Here is a 20,592-nt window from a genome sequence, read left to right as displayed (position 1 = left end):
TCAGAAAGGGAGTCATCTTCTTTTTTCTTAAAAATATGACAGTACATCCTCCAGTATTCAAAATGGTCCACTTTTGTGATAACCAAACATAATCTGTCTTTGGAATCTTTTCCACTGAATTAAAACTGTATTCTCATTGTAATAATGCATTAAGAGCTCAAAAATTATTTTCTCGGTTGTTTTACCATCTGCTAAGTTTCAAAATACTTAATAAATCTCTTTAAAGAAAGTTCTGCTAGGTACTGATTTTGATGAACACAGACTTCGTTTGCCTTGTCTTTACAAGAGCTGGGCTCCCAAGTCCCCCATACTAGATTGGTTCCTTTCAGCTACTTTACACTGGCCAAAAGAAGAGAACAAGTCTCCTGCCAAAGATACTGGCAAAGAAGTTTCTTTTTTGGGCAACATCAATCAGGCTCAATCTGGGAACAGAACAGGACCTTTGGAAAAGAAAGAGAATTGCCTCATTATAAATTCAAGCCAGAACCCCAGCAGTTCCAGCAAGAAAGCGTCAACATCAAATCAACCATGTTGGACAGGGGCAGAGTTCGACCCGATTAACTTGTGTCTACCTCAGCATTTATAACAGTGCTTGACACATCTTCTTCTTCAAATGTCGTCGAGTTGTTTCCAACTCGTAGTGACTCCGTGGACACACCCTCTTCAGAACACCCCATCTTCTGTCATAAAGTCCTTCTGGTATGTGGATCCATAGAGTTTTCTTGGTCAAGATACGGAACTGGTTTACCATTGCCTTCCTCCTCGCAGCAAAAACTTGAGTCTCTGCCGTTGTCTTTGATCAGAGTTTTGATCGCTTGATCATCCGCCTTTGACTCTTTCCCTTGCTGCTGCTGCTGCCCAGCACAATCGACTTAGTAAGTGCTTAATAAAAATACCATTATTATTTCCTACACAAGCTCCTCAAAGCCCTGCCTTCTTCTGGGATTCCCCACAATCTCTAATACAGTGCCCAGCCCAGGGATTGATTGATTGTATTTTTGTTGTTTCTGGTGCTTTATCACTGTGGAGGGGTATGTTGTGCTGAATCCCTAGTCCCTAGTTCTAGGGATTTTAGGTTTTGTCTATGCTTGCTCTTCATCTATTGTTACTCTCAATAAATATTAGTAATCAATTCACCAAAGATAGTATGGATTCTTCATTTCAGACTTTTACAAGCCCCATATAAAACTCCATCACCCCCAGCCTGAGAAATAAAGACTTTATAGAAAATTGATTATATTTTTTGAAACATTCCAAAATTATTATTATTATCATTACTAATAACAATGCATTTATTAAGTGTGTACCATGTGCCAACACTGCTGGGCACTGGGACAAGATACGGGGTAATCAGAATGGATCCAGTCCTTGTCCTATAGAGGGCTCAGAGTCTTAGGGTTACAGGTATTTTACCAATCAATTATTTAATCAATCATATTTTTTGAGCATTTATTCTGTGCAAAGCATTATACTAAGCACTTGAGAGAGTACAAAAGAGTAGGTAGATATTATCCTCAATCTGAAGGAGTTTACAATCTACCAGGAGGAACATGATCTTCATTTTATAGGTAATCCCTTTTCCCTTTTTGATTATTCTTTCAATCGTATTTATTGAGTGCTTACTGTGTGCAGAGCACTGTACTAAGTGCTTGGGAAGTACAAGTTGGCAACGTATAGAGACAGTCCATACCCAACAGCGGACTCACAGTCTAGAATGGGGAGATGGACAACAAAACAAAACATATTAACAAAATAAAATAAATAGAATAAATATGTACAAGTAAAATAAATAAATACAGTAATAAATATGTACAAACACATATACACATATGCAGGTGCTGTGGGGAGGGGAAGGAGGTAAGGCGGGGGGTTGGGGAGGGGGAGGAGGAGGAGAGGAAGGAGGGGACTCAGTCTGAGAAGGCCTCCTGGAGGAGGTGAGCTCTCAGTAGGGCTTTGTAGGGAGGAAGAGAGGTAGCTTGGCGGATGTGCGGAGGGAAGGCATTCCAGGCCAGGGGGAGGATGTGGGCCGGGGGTTGACGGCGGGACAGGCGAGAACGAGGCACAGTGAGGAGGTTAGCGGCAGAGGAGCGGAGGGTGCGGGCTGGGCTGAAGAGGGAAAGAAGGGAGGTGAGGTAGGAGGGGGTGAGGTGATGGAAAGCCTTGAAGCCGAGAGTGAGGAATTTTTGCCTGATGCGTAGCACTTTAAATCAGAATGTTAATATTCAAAGTATTTTGTCAGAATCCAAGACACACCAGTTGTAGTGATCAACACATACATGTTAAATAAGCTACATATAACAGTGGCATGTAGAGTATTTTAAAGTCACGCAGTGAGAGTGTCACGTATTGTGTTGGTGCAATAGACCTCAAAAAAACCCCTCAAATCTACCCTACATTAGTTGTTTCCCAGCTTCCCTGAAGCATCCATCAAAAGAGGATGTCCTGGTTATTCCACCACAATGAAATGATGCAGAATAGCAGGGCAGTTGTATTTTGAATGGTAATGGTCTGATGTAACCATTACCACAAAAATACAAATTGTCAGCTCTATGGTGTTCCAGTGACAATGTATGGATCTGCAAGCTGGACACTGGAAAAGAAAACAGGATAGAAAGAGCATCTATTCTTTTGAAATGTGGTGTTGGAGAAGGCTTTTGCAAATACCATGGACTGCCTGAAAAACGGACAAATGGATTTGGGAGAAAATTAAGCCAAAGTGCTCTTTGGAAGGCCAAATGACTTGACTTAGATTAGCATATTTTGGACACGTATTCAGGAGGGCTAATTCTCTGGAGAAGACATTAATGCTAGGTTGCCAGCAATTTACCATTATGGCTTTACCAACCCACGACAGCATTGTTTTTCTGCCAAGCCCATACTGCTTGTGTTGCTTCCCCAACTCCAAAATCCACACAAAATGGAAGGGATAGTGGTAGAGCTGGAAAAGTGTCCTAAAGGTAGATGTTTATGACAAACCACTTGTTATTAGTTCTTCAAAATATCTAGTCCTTGGTCAGAAGAATGATCCATCCCGCCCAGTATTCTGTCTTCGATGGCAATCCCCTTTGAAGGAACAGTGTGATGGCTACCCTTAACATATGATGTGCCTCCTTACATCCCTAAATTTTCTCCTCAACATGAATCTCTCACTAAAGGATTTATCCTTACCTTTGTTAAATCTATTGATATTTTCTCCCTTAAACTGTCCATGAAAAAGAGTATCGTATGCCTATCACCTGCTGTTTCATTTTATTTAGCACCAGATTCAGCAGTGATTTCAGTTCTCCTGAAGTGTAAAGGAGATTTTAGTTTAGTTCTGTGAGTTGGCATGGCTTAAAATCATCTCTATATTCTAATTTATGATACATTTGCCTCCCCCAAACCCACAGTTGAAACTTTTCACACTTTCAGAATGATAGGAGAATGTATTTTCTTTTCCATAATGTAAAATAAAAACTAAAATTATTCTGAAAGGAAATGAAAGTGTTTCAAATAATAGACTCTCTAGCATGAGGAGGTAATCTTTACACTGATCATTACAGATCTTTTCCTAGGAAAACCAAAGTTGAGCTCTTTTTTCATTTTATTTCACAAGAGATACAAGATTACCAACTATACAAACTTCCCTGGGATATCTATCTTGGAAAAAGAAGATACAACCACCAAGAAATACTCAAGTTTGGATATTCTCACTTTCATCATCAGTCAACCTGAATGACCCATATGTAATTAATAACGATCAATAAAACTTATTAGTGGTGATTGTGAAACTTCTAGTGACTTTTTTGAAAGTTTGGTTCCTAGAGACTCGCAATTGTGTACTCTCTGTAATGGTAAATAAGTTCCTGCAACATGCAAATAATTCACAAAGGGCATCATTAGGGAACCTAGAGGGAGTTAAGAATGAAAAAATCCCCTATATGAAATGAGAATGGTCAAATGGTTGTATAATATTGAAAAAGACATTATCAAGATAAAGAAACCGGGTAAAATTATTTCAAGGAAAGAAATGGAAACACATTGCTGAGCCTTTCAACTAGATGCAGTAACTTCAAAGTTCATCAATGTGAGATAAAGCAGTAACAAATCACCTCCAGCTTCCTTCCTGTTGTTTTCCTGTTAGCAAATATTCTACTGCCATCATTGGCAACATTATTATTTCTGTTGGGCAGTCATAATGGGGAAGGGGCAGAAACACAATATAGGTCCCTCCCTATAGGAGGCTGCATACTTAGCCTGTCATCAGAGTGGCTCTCTGGTCACTCAGACACAAGCGATGTCACATGCATTATGCCAGACACACACAGTGTAGAATGTCATAGGCCACATTATGAAGTCTCTCAATCGTATTTACTGAGTGCTTTTTAAGTGCAAAGCATTGTACTAAACACTTTGGTAGGTATGATCCCTAGCCTCAAGGATAATAATAATAACGGAATTTATTATTTATTATGCTAATACTAATTAATTAAATGCACATGTATTATTAATTTATTAATTATGTATTGATTAATTACTTATAGATTGTAAGGATCTTACAATCTAATGGGAAAGACAGACTTTAAAATAATTACATGTAGGTTAAAATCATTTAAATTAAAATAAATTACAGGTAGGAGAAGAACAGAGCATAGGAATCTGTACCAAGTGATTTGGAAGTAGGAGGTGAGTGTTCTGCAGAAGGACCACTTAGCCATAAAACTTGCTCAGGGTCTTTGCATTCCTTTCACAAGTCCTGATGAACACAGATCCTAGTTCCATGCTGCAAAACTCAGCACCAAGACCTGAGGTTGAAGAACACTGAGTGCTTAAAGTAAAAATACTAAACCTAAAGGCAATTGATACTGTACCTATTATAGATAGGGTTCCAATCATCTGAAAACAGGACATTTCTGCCTAAAATTAGGGAAGGTATTCTCCCTAAATGTCACATAAATCACACAAACAGTACACACAATGTCCAAATACTATATCTACACACATATATTGGTTCCATTTATGACTAATTTTATGGGGATGTGGGACCCTGAATTCTGTTTTTAATTAGACTTGAGGAGGATATATTTGGGATGGCCAACTCCCAGAGAGGCTTGAAGAAAGGCCACATTTTCAACCACCCGAACGGCCTAGAAAACGTACACCAGGAAGTGGGATTTTGAAAAGTGTTGGAGAAGAAAGGGGAGGGACCACCACTTCGGTGACAAGCGCATTCAGAAAAAATCAGGGGATGCCATTCCCACCCTTTGCACACCAGACCCCCTCAATCCCTTTATCAAAGAACACATGGAAGGCACAGTGCATCTGAGGGGACTAGTAGCCCCAGAAGAATGCAAGGAAAGCTGTGCATGCATGGCACATATACATGGGCAGTGTATAATACACATGGGACTCCGCAAAAGACAATAAAGTGAGGTTGGAATCTCTACCTTGGTCTACAAACAACTTTTAGCAGTGAGATTTACCTTGAGCCCAGGATCTCAAAGGGCATATTTAATTATTCCATTTTGCCATTTCTGTGAAGTCTTGGGGGTCAAGTCCCCATATCTCTAACACCCTGGAGAAATAAAATGATGTTACCTCAAAGAAATCCCTTTGGAGGACCTGAGGGAATTTCAACTTAGTTCCACTAATAAAATGATCATTTTCATTGATCTGTTTCTGTCTTCATGCTTTAATCCCAAAGTGCTTTAAGCGGGAACAAAAGGAGGAGGAGATTCACCTCTATGGTTCAAAACGATCAGCATTTAAGAAGAATCACCAGCAGGGCAGAATCTGACCTCCAGTGAGCCTTTTCCCTCCAAGGTCTGGGTGAGAATTTTTTTTTCTTATTTTGTGAAGAGATATTAATCTTCCACCAGAAATACTTCTTTGCTCGTTCTTTGCATGAAAGCTAAAATAGGTGATAAATTAGACAAGGATTAAAAGGGTAATATGAATTATAAAAGAGCAGTGGGAGTCAATTAAAATGCATTTCCTCAATCTGATGTAATTCTCCTTATAAATAAAAGGAAGGGTAACCACTTCCCTTCCAAATATCTTCAAAATTTGTTTGAATCATTACTCAGAGCATATGCTGTGGTAAAAAATGCTATCTCTATATTTTCATAGACTTCTTTCAAATAGTTTTCAAATGCTCAAGATAAGGTCAAAAGGGAGAGAGATGTATTCCGTTTATCAGATGAGGAATTTGTTTCCTTCTCTGATGAGGTGAAATAATCTTAATCTCTTAATCTTAATGATTGGAAATCACTATGTACACAGCACTGTGCTAAGCCCTGCTTAAATACAATCATATTAGACATGGTCCCACTCCCACAAGAGGTTCACAGTCTAAGGGGCAGGGAGAGCAGGGAGTATATCCCCATTTTACAAGGGAAGAAACTGAGGCACAAAGAAGTTAAGTGACTTGTCCAAGGTCACACCAAAAAAATAGCAGAGCCAGAATTAGAACCCAGCTTTCCTACCTCCAAATCCTGTGCTCTTTCTACTCAGCCATGCTGCTTCTCAATTAAAATTCAGATTTCTGATCAGTGACCAGCTACTATCTACTTCCACTTTATCAAAACCAATAAACAGAATGGTAAGTAATCAGGGATCACTTATAGAGGATGGGCCCGGAAGGCAGAAGGACCTGCAATCTCACATTTTCTCCTATCTGTAGAACATGTCCACGCAGCTGTCCAACTGACAGCTTTAATTCAATATGTCTTAAATAGAACAAATCTTTCCTCCCAATTCCTCTTCTCCCCGTGATTTTTCCTTATAATTGACAAGACAGCTATTCTGCTGTCTCCAATGCCTGAAATCTTCCAATTATCCTCGACTCTTTGCTCTTTTTCAATGCTAACATTCCGACTTTTGCTAAATCCTGTCAATTTTTTCTCAGCAGTATTTTCTGGATCTGCTCCTTTCCCTCATGCAAGCAGCCACCCCTCTGATCTAGGCATGTGGTTAGATCAGTTACAACTGCGGCATTATCCTTCTCCATAGTCTTTAATCTCTCTCTTTCATACTTTCCTCTGAAGTCATCATTCTTCCTACAATGCTACATACTTCAAAAACCTTCAATGATTAGCACTTAGAACAGTGCCCAGCACATAGTAAGCGCTTAACAAATACCATTATCATTATTATTATCCATTCTGTTTTGCATCACAGTTCTGACTCCGGGCTTTAGGGTTGCTGAAGTGGGGGTTTATAATGGTGTGTGTAATTATGACTGGGAAAACCAATTCACGAGTGACAGAACTTCTTCATTATGTTCACAAAAAGATTGCTTTTTGCCAGACTGTTACATTGGCAATTCTAAATTCTATCTCCTCTAAACCAACCCTCATAGATTACAATCTCTACTGCTTTTAAAGGACATCAGAAAAGAAGTTTGACAACTCCTTAGAAAACATATTCCAGTGTCCAGGGAAGTCCATTTTTAAGTCTTGCTCAACCTCTTAACTGTACCTTAAATACAACTTTTCTTGTCCTGCCTTCTTTTGAGATAGATAACCTACCACACACTTGAACTATGCTATTAAATCAACCCTCATCGTTTGCTTCTCCTGACCAGGGAATTTCAGTTCTTCTTGCTTTTTCTCATGGCTCTTTTCCAACTGTTTAATTGTCTTTGTTGCTCTCCTCCCACCCCTCTCCAAATGACTCTATTTTGGAGTTCTGGTCTGGATTAAATACTTTAATGAAGATGAGACAACGGATAAGTATAAGGGGAATGTGGCTATTAGGAAAAATATTGATAATAACAGTAATTATGGTATTTGGTAAACACTTACTATGTGCAGGCACTGTACTAAGCACTGGGGTACATGGAAGCAAATTGGGTTGGACACAGTCCCTGTCCCAAGTGGGACTCAAAAACTCAATTCCCATTTTCCAGATGAGGTAACTGAGGTACAGAGAAGTTAAGTGACTTGCCCAAGGTCACACAGCTGACAGGTGGAAGGGCCAGACATAGAACCTGTGACCTTCTGACTCCCAGGCCTGTGTTCTATCCATTAGGCCATGCTTATTCTGAAGTGAAGTGTAGCAATTTCTGAGTTTTCTATCACATCTAAGAACGTCTAGTTGTACTCTGCATTCCACCAGCAAAACATCTTACCAAATAGGATTTCAGAGTAAAAAAATTTAGCACATGAAAACTTGCTTTTAAAGAATATCTTTCACAGAGAGACCCACTCTCTGCACTTTGAGATTTTCAGATGATGAGGAACATTTCATGCTATGTAGACTCCATGTTTACCTGCAACCTCTGCTTCAACAGAAAGTCCGAAGTCAGATATGGCTGAGGGGAATCACACACTGAAGATGGACTTTGTTTTGACCGGATTTACTGATAAGCCAGGACTGCAGCTCTTCCTGTTTGTGGTGTTGTTGGTAATCTATACGATAACCATTATGGGGAACCTTGGGCTGGTGACGCTGATTTGGCTGGAACCTCGGCTTCACACTCCCATGTACTATTTCCTTGGCAATCTGGGCCTTACGGACGCTTGCTGCTCCTGCTCCATTATGCCCAAAGTGCTGATGAACATTGCCACTGGAAACAAAGTCATTTCCTTCTCTGAATGCAAGGTACAGTTTTATTTTCTTTGTATGGCTGAAACTGTAGATTGCTTTCTCCTGGCAGCAATGGCATATGACCGTTACATAGCGATATTTAACCCCTTGCTCTATCCTGTCATGATGCCCAAGAAACTCTGCATTCAGATGATAACAGGAGCATTCATAGCTGGTAACCTTAATCCCATCATTCACATGGGCCTCCTCTTTAGATTAACTTTCTGTAGATCTAACGTAATCCATCACTTCTTCTGTGATATCGTTCCACTGTTCAGACTTTCCTGTACTGACCCGTACATTAATATTGTGATTATTTTTATATTCTCGGGCTCAGTTCTAGTCTTTACAGTAATCATAGCTTTGGTCTCTTACCTTTGCATTCTCTTTACAGTTTTGAATATTAAGTCAAAAGAAGGAAGAGGAAAAGCCTTTTCCACTTGTGCCTCCCACTTTCTATCTCTTTCTATGTTCTATGGTTCCCTTCTATTCACGTATATTAGGCCTGGTTCGATTAAAGAAGAGAATACGGATATACTGGTTGCTGTTTTTTACACAACAGTAATTCCCTTGTTGAACCCTTTTATTTATAGCATAAGAAACAAGGAAGTAATAAGTGTCCTGAGGAAAATTATGAAGAGGAAAATATTTTTCAAGTGACCTGTAGAGACAGAAACTATGCAGTTTCTATGTTCAGACAGAATTCAGCTTGGAGTGGTGCTCAACTCTAATTCCTTTACCACCAAACAGGATGCATATTAAACCACTTCAGAAGGGAGTCATCCTCTTTTGTTCTTAAAAATATGACAGTACATCCTCCAGTATTCAAAATGGTCCACTTCTTGTGATAACCAAGCATAATCTCTCTTTGGAATCTTTAACACTGAATAAAAACTGTATTCACATTGTGATAATGCGTTAAGAGCTCAAAAATTGTATTCTCGGTTGTTTTACCATCTGCAAAGTTTCAAAATATTTAATAAATCCCTTTAAAGAATGTTCTGTGAGGTACCAATTGTGATAAAAACAGATTTCTTTTCCCTTGCCTTTATAAGAGCTGGACTCCCACGACCCCCATACTAGATTGGCTCCTTTCAGCTAATTTACACTGGCCTAAAGGAGAGTACGAGGCCCCTGCCAAAGACGCTGGTCACGAAGTTTGTATTGTGGGCAACATGAGTCAGGATCAGTCTGGGAACGGAACATGAACTTTGGAAAGGAAAGAGAATTACCACGTTAGAGATTCAAGCCAGACCCCCAGCGGGTTCCAGCAAGAAAGCTTCAACATCAAATCCATTGTTTCTGAGCATTTACTATGTGCAAAACACTGAACTAAGTTGGGAAAATATGGTAGAGTTGATAGACATGATCCCTGCCTACAAGAGTTTAAAATCCAGAGAGGGAAAACATGCAAACACTTGGGAGATCTTTTTCTTTCTCTCATCCACAAAAATCCTGCTGCTCAAATTTTATAATCGCAACTTGGTAAAGTTATTTACATTTTGCCCTGAATGCTATACAGCATAAGCAAGTGTCATAAACATGCACTGCCTTCATCTGAGTAGCTGTGACTCCGACATGACAAATCTAAATCTGGGTGTGCTTCAGCCTTTGTTTCAGGTAGGTAAATCTTGGTGTGCTCAGTCCAGATTTAATTGTCAGGTGTTAGACTGAGAATAAAAGAAATCAGGTTGAGACAAATGGGGATTTTAATTAGGATTTTGATCAGAACTTTCAGCCTGGCATTTTAAACTGTGCATACTGCCTGACATCAGAGACAACATGAAATATGGACAATATGAAAAGGGCTGAGGAAAATTGGCTGGGCTACTTAAAATGCTGCTGCTTGTGTTTTCTAGTTTCAATTGCAATTTTTTGGAACCAGAGAAGATTAAATTCATTCACTCAATTGTATTTATTGAGTGCTCACTATGTGCAGAGCACTGTACTAAGTACTTGGGAAAGTTCAATACAGCAATAGAGATAATCCCTGCCTACAGTGAGCTCACAGTCTAGAGAGGAAGAGACTGACATCAATAAAAATGAATAAAGTTCCAGATATATACATAAGTGCTGTGGGGCAGGGAGGGAAGTGGAAGAGCAAAGGGAACCAGTCAGGGTGACGCAGAAGGGATTGGGAGATGAAAGAAAGTGGGTCTTCGTCCGGGAAGGCCTCTTGGAGGAGATGTGCCGTCAATAATTCTTTGAAGGGTTGTGGGAGGTGGGGAGAGAGTAATTATCTGGCAGATTTGAGGAGGAAGAGCATTCCAGGCCAGAGAAGATTTATGCTCAAATTGGTTTACACCCAATGACTTTCTAGCCACTTGTACTGAGGGTTCTAATCATTCTTCCTACACAGGTGATAATAAAAGGGTTATATTGGCAAGCTAATCAGGCAATTCTGTAACTATGGACATTAAATACCAACTATAGCTGGAGATGTTACAAAACAGGAGACTGATATCAATGGATCCTAGACTGCAAGCTCATTGTGGGCAGGAAATGTGACTACCAACTCTTTCGTACTATACTCTCCCAAGTACTGAACGTAGTTAAGCACTCAATAAATATCATTGACTGATCTCTGAGAAAATGAATTTACGTTGCAGGAACATCAAAAATTATCTCTGATCACATCAGCTCTTCCCATTATATTTCAGTTTCTTACAGTTCACTTTCTCCTCATCCGTTTGTGACCCGCTCTAGTGTTCAGTAGAGGAAACAATTAAGATAGGAAGCTTCCAATATTAAGGCACCTTACCTACATGAAAAACAAACTGGAGATCTGAAAGGACTGGGAAAATCCTGTTAGACTAAATTGATATTTTTTCTTAATGTAAACAATACATAACGTGTGGAATTTGGCAGAATACTCACCATGATTTGAATTATACATAAAACTTTAATATGCTTGCATTTCACTTGTATGAAAAGTGTATTTTTAAAACAGGAAATAAATTTCCAAGTGTCACAAGTGACAATACCAGTGGAAAACTAAGAATACAATTTGTGAACTTTTTCTCCTTTGTAGAAAAAAAGGCACATATAAAATTGTGCCAGTTCAAATCACCACTTAGCATAAGAGGCAAAGTGTAATTTGAATTGTTCTTTGTGGGGAAGAAGAGGAGATCTGAAAGGTCCCAAAATTAGAGATACAGCTGAGATAAAGCTACCCAGGCATATCCCCCGGCTGAACCTGGAAGAAGTATGTGGGAATCAGTGAAGACTTATTGTCCTTGAGAGAATTCAATTATGGACATTTGCTCCCTCTACACACATCAAGCCTAGCAGAGAAATCACAGGCCTGGGAGTCAGAGGGCCGGGTTTGAATCCCAGCTCTGCCACTTGCCAGCTGTGTGACTTCGGGCAAGTCACTTAAACTATCTGTGCCTCAGTTCCCTCACCTGCAAAAAATGAGGCTTCAATACCCGTTCTCCCTCCTAATTAGACTTGTCCATGTAGGACAGGGGTGGTGTCTGACCTCATTAACTTCTATCTACCTCAGCATTTATAACAGTGCTAGACACATCTACTTCTTCAAATGTCGTCGAGTCGTTTCCAAATCACAGTGACTCCATGGGCACACCCTCTTCAGAACGCCCCATATTCTGTCATAAAGTCCTTCTGGTAGGTGGATCCATAGAGTTTCCTTGGTCAAGATACGGAAATGGTTTACCATTGCCTTCTTCCGTGCAGGAAAAACTTGAGTCTCTGCCATTGTCTTTGACCACCTGCCTTTGACTCTTTCCCATGCTGCTGCTGCCCAGCACAATGGACTTTGTAAGTGCTTAAAAAAAATACCATTATTATTACCTGCGCAAGCTCCTCAAGGCCCTGCCTTCCTCTGGGATTCCCCACAATCTCTAATATGGTGCCCAGCCCAGGGATTGACTGATTTTATTTTTGTTGTTTCTGGTGCTTTATCGCATCACCATGGAAGGGAATCTTGTGCTGATTCCCTAGTCCCTAATTCTAGGCATTCTAGCTTTTGTATATGCTTCATCTTCATCTATTGTTACTCTCAATAAATAGTACTAATTGATTCACCAAAGATACTATGGATTCTTCATTTCAGACTATTACAATCCCCATAGAAAACCCCTTCATCCCCAGTCTGAGAAATAAAGACTTTATAGAAAATTGATCATATTTTTTGAAACACTCCAAAATTACCATTATTATCATTACTAATAACGGTGCATTTATTAAGTGTGTACCATGTGCCAACACCGCTGGGGACCGGGACAAGATATGGGATAATCAGAATGGATACAGTCCTTGTCCTATAGAGGGCTCAGAGTCTTAGGGTTACAGGTATTTTACCAATCAATTACTCAATCAATCTTATTTTTTGAGCATTTATTCTTTGCAAAGCATTGTACTAAGCACTTGAGAGAGTATAAAAGAGTAGGCAGACATTATCCCCAACCTTAAGGAGTTTACACTATACCCGGAGGAACTTGATCTTCATTTTATACATAATCCCTTTTCCCTTTTCCATTACCACACCTCCCCAAACAAAAATCACTTTAAATCAGAATGTTAATGTTCAAAGTAGTTTGTCAGAATCCAAGACACACCAGTTGTAGTGATCAACACATACAGCTACATAAGCTAAGCTAAATAAGCTACATATAACAGTGGCACCATTGGCTTTAAAGCTCTCAATCACCTTGCCCCCTTCTACCTCGCCTCGCTAATCTCCTAGTATAAGCCAGCAAACACATTTCGCTTCCCTAATGCCAATCTACTCACTATAACTAGATTTCGTCGATTCATTCAGTCAAACTTATTGAGCACTTACTGTGTCATCACACCACCAACCTCTCACTCACATCCTGTAGCTGGCCTAGAATGCTCTCCTCCTCATAACCGACACACAATTACTCTCCCCCCGACACACAATTACTCTCCCCCCAAATCAAAGTCTTATTAAAGGCACGTCTCCTGCAAGAGGCTTTCCCTACTAAAGCCCTCCTTTCCTTTCCTTCCACTCCCTTCTGTGTTGCCCTGACTTGCTTACTTATTCAACCTTCCTCCCAGCCCCACAGCAATTATGTACATATTCATAAATTATTTATATTGATGTGTGTCTTCCCCTCTAGACTGTAAGATCACTGTGGGCAGGGAATGTGTTGGTTATATAGTACTCTCCCAAGCACTGCTCTGCACTCAGTAAGTGCTCAATGAATATGACTGATTAACATAAATGTTAAATCAATGTACTCACCTGAACCGATGGTAGGAAAAAAACACAGTTCACTGCCTGAAGTGTCATGGATTCCGGATACCTAGGAGGCAAAAATTGAAGCTTTATTTTGAGCAGGTGGTTGGTTGCCAATGACACATAAGGTTGCCAGCAATTTACCATTATAGCTTTAACAACCCACCACTACATCTATTCACACTGTTCTTCTGCCAAGCCCATACTGCTTGTGTTGCTTCCCCAACCCCAAAATCCACACAACATGGAAGGGATAGTGGTAGAGCTGAAAAAGTGTCCTAGAGATAGGTGTTTATGACAAACCACTTGTTATCAGTTCTTCAAAATATCTAGTCCTAGGTCAGAAGCATGATCCATCCTGCCCAGTATTCTGTCTTTGGCATCAATCCCCTTGAAGGAACAGTGTGATGGCTATGTGCCTCCTTACATCCCTAACTTTTCTCATCAACATGAATCTCTCACTAAAGGATTTACCCTCACAATCTACTGATATTTTCTCCCTTAAAATGTCCACAAAAATGAGTATCGTATGCTTATCACCTGCTGTTTCATTTTATTTAGCACCAGAATTAGCAGTGAACTCAGTTCTGCTGTAGTGTGAAGGAGATTTTAGTTTACTTTTGTGAGTTGGCATGGCTTAAGATCATCTCTATATTCTAATTTATGATACAGTTGCCCCCCACCCACACACACACCCACAGTTGAAACTTGTCACACTTTCAGAATGATGGGAGAATGTATTTTCTTTGCTATAATGTAGAACAAAAACTAAAATTATTCTGACAGGAAATCAGTGTTTCAAATAGTAGACTCTCATGAGAAGGTAATCTTGACATTCACTAATCATTACAGATCTTTTCCTAGGAAAAACTAAGTTGAGCTCTTTTTTCATTTTATTTATCAAGAGATATAAGATTCCCAACTATTCAAACTTCCCTGGGATATCTATCTTGGAAAAAGAAGATACAACCACCAAGAAATACTCAAGTTTGGACATTGTCACTTTCATCATCTGTCAACTTGAATAACCCATATGTAATTAATAACAACCAATAAAAACTTATTAGTGGTGACTGTGAAACTTCTAGTGACTTTTTTGAAAGTTTGGTGCCTAGAGATTAGCAATTGAATACTCTCTGTAATGGTAAATAAGTTCCTGGGACTTGCAAATAATTCACAAAGGGCATCATTAGGGAACCCAGAGGGAGTTGTTAAGAATGAAAACATCCCCTATATGAAATGAGAATGGTCAAATGGTCGTATAATATTGAAGAAGACATTATCAAGATAAAGAAACCGGGTAAAAGTATTTCCAGGAAAGCAATGGTAACACGCTGCTGAGCCTTTCAACTAGATGCAGTAACTTCAAAGTTCACCAGTGTGAGATAAAGCAACAACAAATCACCTCCAGCTTCCTTCCTGTTGTTTTCCTGTTAGGAAATATTCTACTGCCATCATTGGCAACATTATTATTTCTGTTGGGCAGTCATAATGGGGAAGGGGCAGAAACACAATATAGGCCCCTCCCTATAGGAGGCTGCATATTTAGCCTGTCATCAGAATGGCTCTCCGGTCACCCAGACACAGGCGATGTCACATGCATTATGCCAGACACACACAGTGTAGAACGTCATAGGCTACATTATGAAGTCTCTCAATCAATCATATTTACTGAGTACATTTTGAGTGCAAAGCATTGTACTAAGCACTTTGGTAGGTATGATCCCTAGCCTCAAGGATAATAATAATAATAATGGAATTTACCATTTATTATGTTAATACTAATTAATTAAACATACATGTATTATTAATTTATTATTCATTAAAAATTTATTAATTATTTACTTATAGATTGTAAGGATCTTACAATCTAGTGGGAAAGACAGACTTTAAAATAAGTACATGTAGGTTAAAATTATTTAAATTAAAATAAATTACAGGTAGGGGAAGAACAGAGCATAAGGATCTGTACCAAGTGATTTGGAAGTAGGGGGTGAGCGTTCTACAGAAGGACCCCTTGGCCATAAAACTTGCTCAGGGTCTTTGCATTCCTTTCACAAGTCCTTATGAACACAGATCATGTTCCATGCTGTAAAACTCAGCACCAAGACCTGAGGTTGAAGAACACTGAGTGCTTAAGGTAAAAATACTAAACTTAAAGGCAACTGATACTGTACCTATTATAGATAGGGTTCTAACCATCTGAAAACAGGACATTTCTCTCAAAGATTTGGGAAGGTGTTTTCCCTAAATGTCACATAAATCACATAAACAGTACACACAACGTCCAAATACTATATCTGCACACATATATTGGTTCTATATATGGTTAATTTTATGGGGATGTGGGACCCTGGATTTTGTGTTTAATTAGACTTGAGGAGGATGCATTTGGGATGGCCAACTCCCAGAGAGGCTTGAAGAAAGGCCACATTTTCAACCACCCGAACGGCCTAGAAAACGTCCAACAGGAAGTGGGATTTTGAAAAGTGTTGGAGAAGAAAGGGGAGGGACAACCACTCCGGGTGACAAGCGCATTCAGAAAAAATCAGGGGATGCCATTCCCACCCTTTGCACACCAAACCCACTCAATCCCTTTATCAAGAAACACATGGAAGGCTTAGTGCATCTGAGGGGACTAGTAGCCCCAGAAGAATGCAAGGAAAGCTGTGCATGCTTGGCACACGTACATGGGCAGTGTATAACACACATGGGACTTCGCAAAAGACAATAAAGTGAGGTTGGAATCTCTACCTTGGTCTACAAACAACTTTTAGTAGTGAGATTTACCTTGAGCCCAGGATCTCAAAGGGCACATTTAATTATTCCATTTTGCCATTTCTGTGAAGTCTTGGGGGTCAAGTCCCCATATCTCTAACACCCTGGAGAAATAAAATGATGTTACCTCAAAGAAATCCCTTTGGAGGACCTGAGGGAATTTCAACTTAGTTCCACTAATAAAATGATCATTTTCATTGATCTGTTTCTATCTCTTCATGCTTTAATCCCAAAGTGCTTTAAGCGGGAACAAAAGGAGGAGGAGATTCACCTCTATGGTTCAAAACAATCAGCATTTAAGAAGAATCACCAGCAGGACAGAATCTGACCTCCAGTGAGCCTTTTCCCTCCAAGGTCTGGGTGAGAATTTTTTTTTCTTATTTTGTGAAGAGATATTAATCTTCCATCAGAAATACTTCTTTGCTAGTTCTCTGCATGAAAGCTAAGATAGGTGATGAATTAGACAAGGATTAAAAGGGTAATATGAATTATAAAAGAGCTGTGGGAGTCAACTAAAATGCATTTCCCCAATCTGATGTAATTCTCCTTATAAATAAATGGAAGGGTAACCACTTCCCTTCCAAATATCTTCAAAATTTGTTTGAATCATTACTCAGAGCATATGCTGGGGTAAAAAAATGCTATCTCTATATTTTCATAGACTTCTTTCAAATAGTTTTCAAATGCTCAAGATAAGGTCAAAAGGGAGAGAGATGTTTTCCATTTATCAGATGAGGAATTTGTTTTCTTCTCTGATGAGGTGAAATAATCTTAATCTCTTAATTTTAATAATTGGAAATCACTATGTACACAGCACTGTGCTAAGCCCTGCTTAAATACAATCATATTAGACATGGTCCCACTCCCACAAGAGGTTCACAGTCTAAAGGGGAGGGAGAGCAGGTAGTATATCCCCATTTTACAAGGGAAGAAACTGAGGCACAAAGAAGTTAAGTGACTTGTGCAAGGTCAAACCAAAAAAACAGCAGAGCCAGAATTAGAACCCAGGTTTCCTACCTCCAAATCCTGTGCTCTTTCTACTCAGCCATGCTGCTTCTCAATTAAAATTCAGATTTCTGATTAGTGACCAGCTACTCTGTACGTCCACTTTAACAAAACCAATAAACAGAATGGTAAGTAATCTGGGATCACTTATAGAGGATGGGCCCGGAAGGCAGAAGGACCTGCAATCTCACATTTTCTCTTATCTGTAGAACATGTCCACGCAGCTGTCCAACTGACACCTTTAATTCAATATGTCTTAAATAGAACTCATCTTTCCTCCCAATTCCTCTTCTCCCCATGATTTTTCCTTATAATTGACAAGACAGCTATTCTGCTGTCTCCAATGCCTGAAATCTTCGAATTATTCTCGACTCTTTGCTCTTTTTCAATTCTAGCATTCTGACTTTTGCTAAATCCTGTCAATTTTTTCTCAGCAGTATTTTCTGGATCTGCTTCTTTCCCTCATACAAGCAGCCACCCCTCAGATCTAGGCATGTAGTTAGATCAGTTACAACTGCTGTATTATCCTTCTCCCTAGCCTATAATCTCTCTCATTCATACTTGCCTCTGAAGTCATTCTTCCTACAATGCTACATACTTCAAAAACCTTCAATGATTAGCACTTAGAACAGTGCCCAGCACATAGTAAGCGCTTAACAAATACCATTATCGTTATTATTATCCATTCTGTTTTGCATCACAGTTCTGACTCTGGGCTTTAGGGTTGCTGAAGTGGGGGTTTATAATGGTGTGTGTAATTATGACTGGGAAAACCAATTCACGAGTGACAGAACTTCTTCATTATGTTCACAAAAAGATTGCTTTTTGCCAGACTGTTACATTGGCAATTCTAAATTCTATCTCCTCTAAACCAACCCTTATAGATTGCAATCTCTGCTGCTTTTAAAGGACACCAGAGAAGAAGTTTGACAACTCCTTAGAAAGCATATTCCAATGTCCAGGGAAGTCCATTTTTATGTCTTGCTCAACCTCTTAAACTGTAGCTTAAATACAGCTTTTCTTGTCCTGCCTTCTTTTGAGATAGATAACCTACCACACACTTGAACTATGCTATTAAATCAACCCTCAGCCTTTGCATCTCCTAAGGAATTTCAGTTCTTCTTGCTTTTTCTCATGGCTCTTTTCCAATTGTTTAATTGTCTTCGTTGCTCTCCCCCCACCCCTATTCCAAATGACTCTATTTTGGAGTTCTGGTCTGGATTAAATACTTTAATGGAGATGAGACAATGGATAAGTACAATGTTAGGAAAAATACTGATAACAATAATTATGGTATTTGGTAAGCACTTACTATGTGCAGGCACTGTACTAAGCGCCTGGGTGGATGGAAGCAAATTGGGTTGGACACAGTCCCTGCCCGAAGTGGGACTCAAAAACTCAATTCCCATTTTCCAGACGAGGTAACTGAGGTACAGAGAAGTTAAGTGACTTGCCCAAGGTCACACAGCTGACAGGTGGAAGGGCCAGACATAGAACCTGTGACCTTCTGACTCCCAGGTCTGTGTTCTATCCACTAGGCCATGCTTATTCTGAAGTGAAGTGTAGCAATTTCTGAATTTTCTAGCAGAAAATTCTATTCTGAATTTCTATTTCTATCTAAGAATGTCTGGTTTTACTCTGCATTCCACCAGCAAAACATCTTACCAAATAGGATTTCAGAGTAAAGAATTTAGCACATGAAAACTTGCTTTTAAAGAATATCTTTCACAGAGAGACCCTCTACATGACTTTTGAGATTTTTAGATGCTGAGGAACATTTCATGTTATGTAGACTCCGTATTTACCTGCAACCTCTGCTTTCAACAGAAAGTCATAAGTCAGATATGGCTGAGGGGAATCACACACTGAAGATGGACTTTGTTTTGACCGGATTTACTGATAAGCCAGGACTGCAGCTCTTCCTGTTTGTGGTGTTGTTGGTAATCTATATGATAACCATTATGGGGAACCTTGGGCTGGTGACGCTAATTTGGCTGGAACCTCGGCTTCACACTCCCATGTACTATTTCCTTGGCAATCTGGGCCTTACGGACGCTTGCTGCTCCTGCTCCATTATCCCCAAAGTGCTGATGAACATTGCCTCTGGAAACAAAGCCATTTCCTTCTCTGAATGCAAGGTACAGTTTTATTTTCTTTGTATGGCTGAAACTGTAGATTGTTTTCTCCTGGCAGCAATGGCGTATGACCGTTATGTAGCGATATTTAACCCCTTGCTCTATCCTGTCATGATGCCCAAGAAACTTTGCATTCAGATGATAACGGGGGCAGTAATAGCTGGTAACCTTCATTCAGGTGGGTCTCCTCTTTAGATTAACTTTCTGTAGATCTAATGTAATCCATCACTTCTTTTGTGATATCGTTCCACTGTTCAGACTTTCCTGTACTGACCCGTACATTAATGTTTTGATGATTTTTATCCTCTCGGGCTCAGTTCAAGTCTTTTCGATAATCATAGCTTTGGTCTCTTACCTTTGCATTCTCTTCACAGTTTTGACCATTAAATCAAAAGAAGGAAGAGGAAAAGCCTTATCCACTTGTGCCTCCCACTTTCTATCTCTTTCTATGTTCTATGGTTCCCTTCTATTCACGTATATTAGGCCTGGCGTGATTAAAGAAGAGAATACAAATATACTGGTTGCTGTTTTTTACACAACAGTAATTCCCTTGTTTTACATAAAAGTAATTCCCTTTTATTTATAGCATAAGAAACAAGGAGGTAATAAGTGTCCTGAGGAAAATTATGAAGAGGAAAATATTTTTCAAATGACCTGTAGAGACAGAAACTATGCAGTTTCTATGTTCAGACAGAATTCAGCTTGGAGTGGTGCTCAACTCTAATTCCTTTGCCACCAAACAGGATGCATATTAAACCACTTCACAAAGGGAGTCATCTTTTTTTCTTAAAAATATGACAGTACATCCTCCAGTATTCAAAATGGTCCACTTTTTGTGATAACCAAACATAATCTCTCTTTGGAATCTTTAACACTTAATTA

General features: G+C 39.4%; 1 protein-coding gene and 1 pseudogene across 2 annotated transcripts; both read left to right on the top strand.

Annotated features, from left to right (window-relative positions):
* Window positions 1-843: 843 nt before the first annotated feature.
* Window positions 844-9,523, top strand: LOC119945203 (olfactory receptor 5K1-like). 2 transcript variants are annotated; one of them, XM_038766271.1, is made up of 4 exons: window positions 844-875; window positions 5,684-5,802; window positions 8,273-8,583; window positions 9,162-9,523. In XM_038766271.1, the coding sequence occupies exons 3-4, from the start codon at window positions 8,290-8,292 to the stop codon at window positions 9,297-9,299; spliced, it is 432 nt and encodes a 143-aa protein (XP_038622199.1). In that variant the 5' UTR covers window positions 844-875; window positions 5,684-5,802; window positions 8,273-8,289; the 3' UTR covers window positions 9,300-9,523. The 2 variants fall into 2 exon arrangements, with proteins under 2 accessions (XP_038622199.1, XP_038622198.1); XM_038766270.1 differs by having other exon boundaries at window positions 5,684-5,808.
* Window positions 9,524-19,419: 9,896 nt separating this feature from the next.
* LOC119945132 lies at window positions 19,420-20,363 on the top strand (annotated as a pseudogene).
* The last annotated feature ends 229 nt before the right edge of the window (window positions 20,364-20,592 follow it).

This window comes from Tachyglossus aculeatus, chromosome 24 (genome assembly GCF_015852505.1).
Source record: "Tachyglossus aculeatus isolate mTacAcu1 chromosome 24, mTacAcu1.pri, whole genome shotgun sequence".
In the NCBI taxonomy this organism is placed as follows: domain Eukaryota; kingdom Metazoa; phylum Chordata; class Mammalia; order Monotremata; family Tachyglossidae; genus Tachyglossus; species Tachyglossus aculeatus.
The sequence above is the reverse complement of the archived record's forward strand: the minus strand, read 5'-3'. Positions and strand labels throughout refer to the sequence as shown.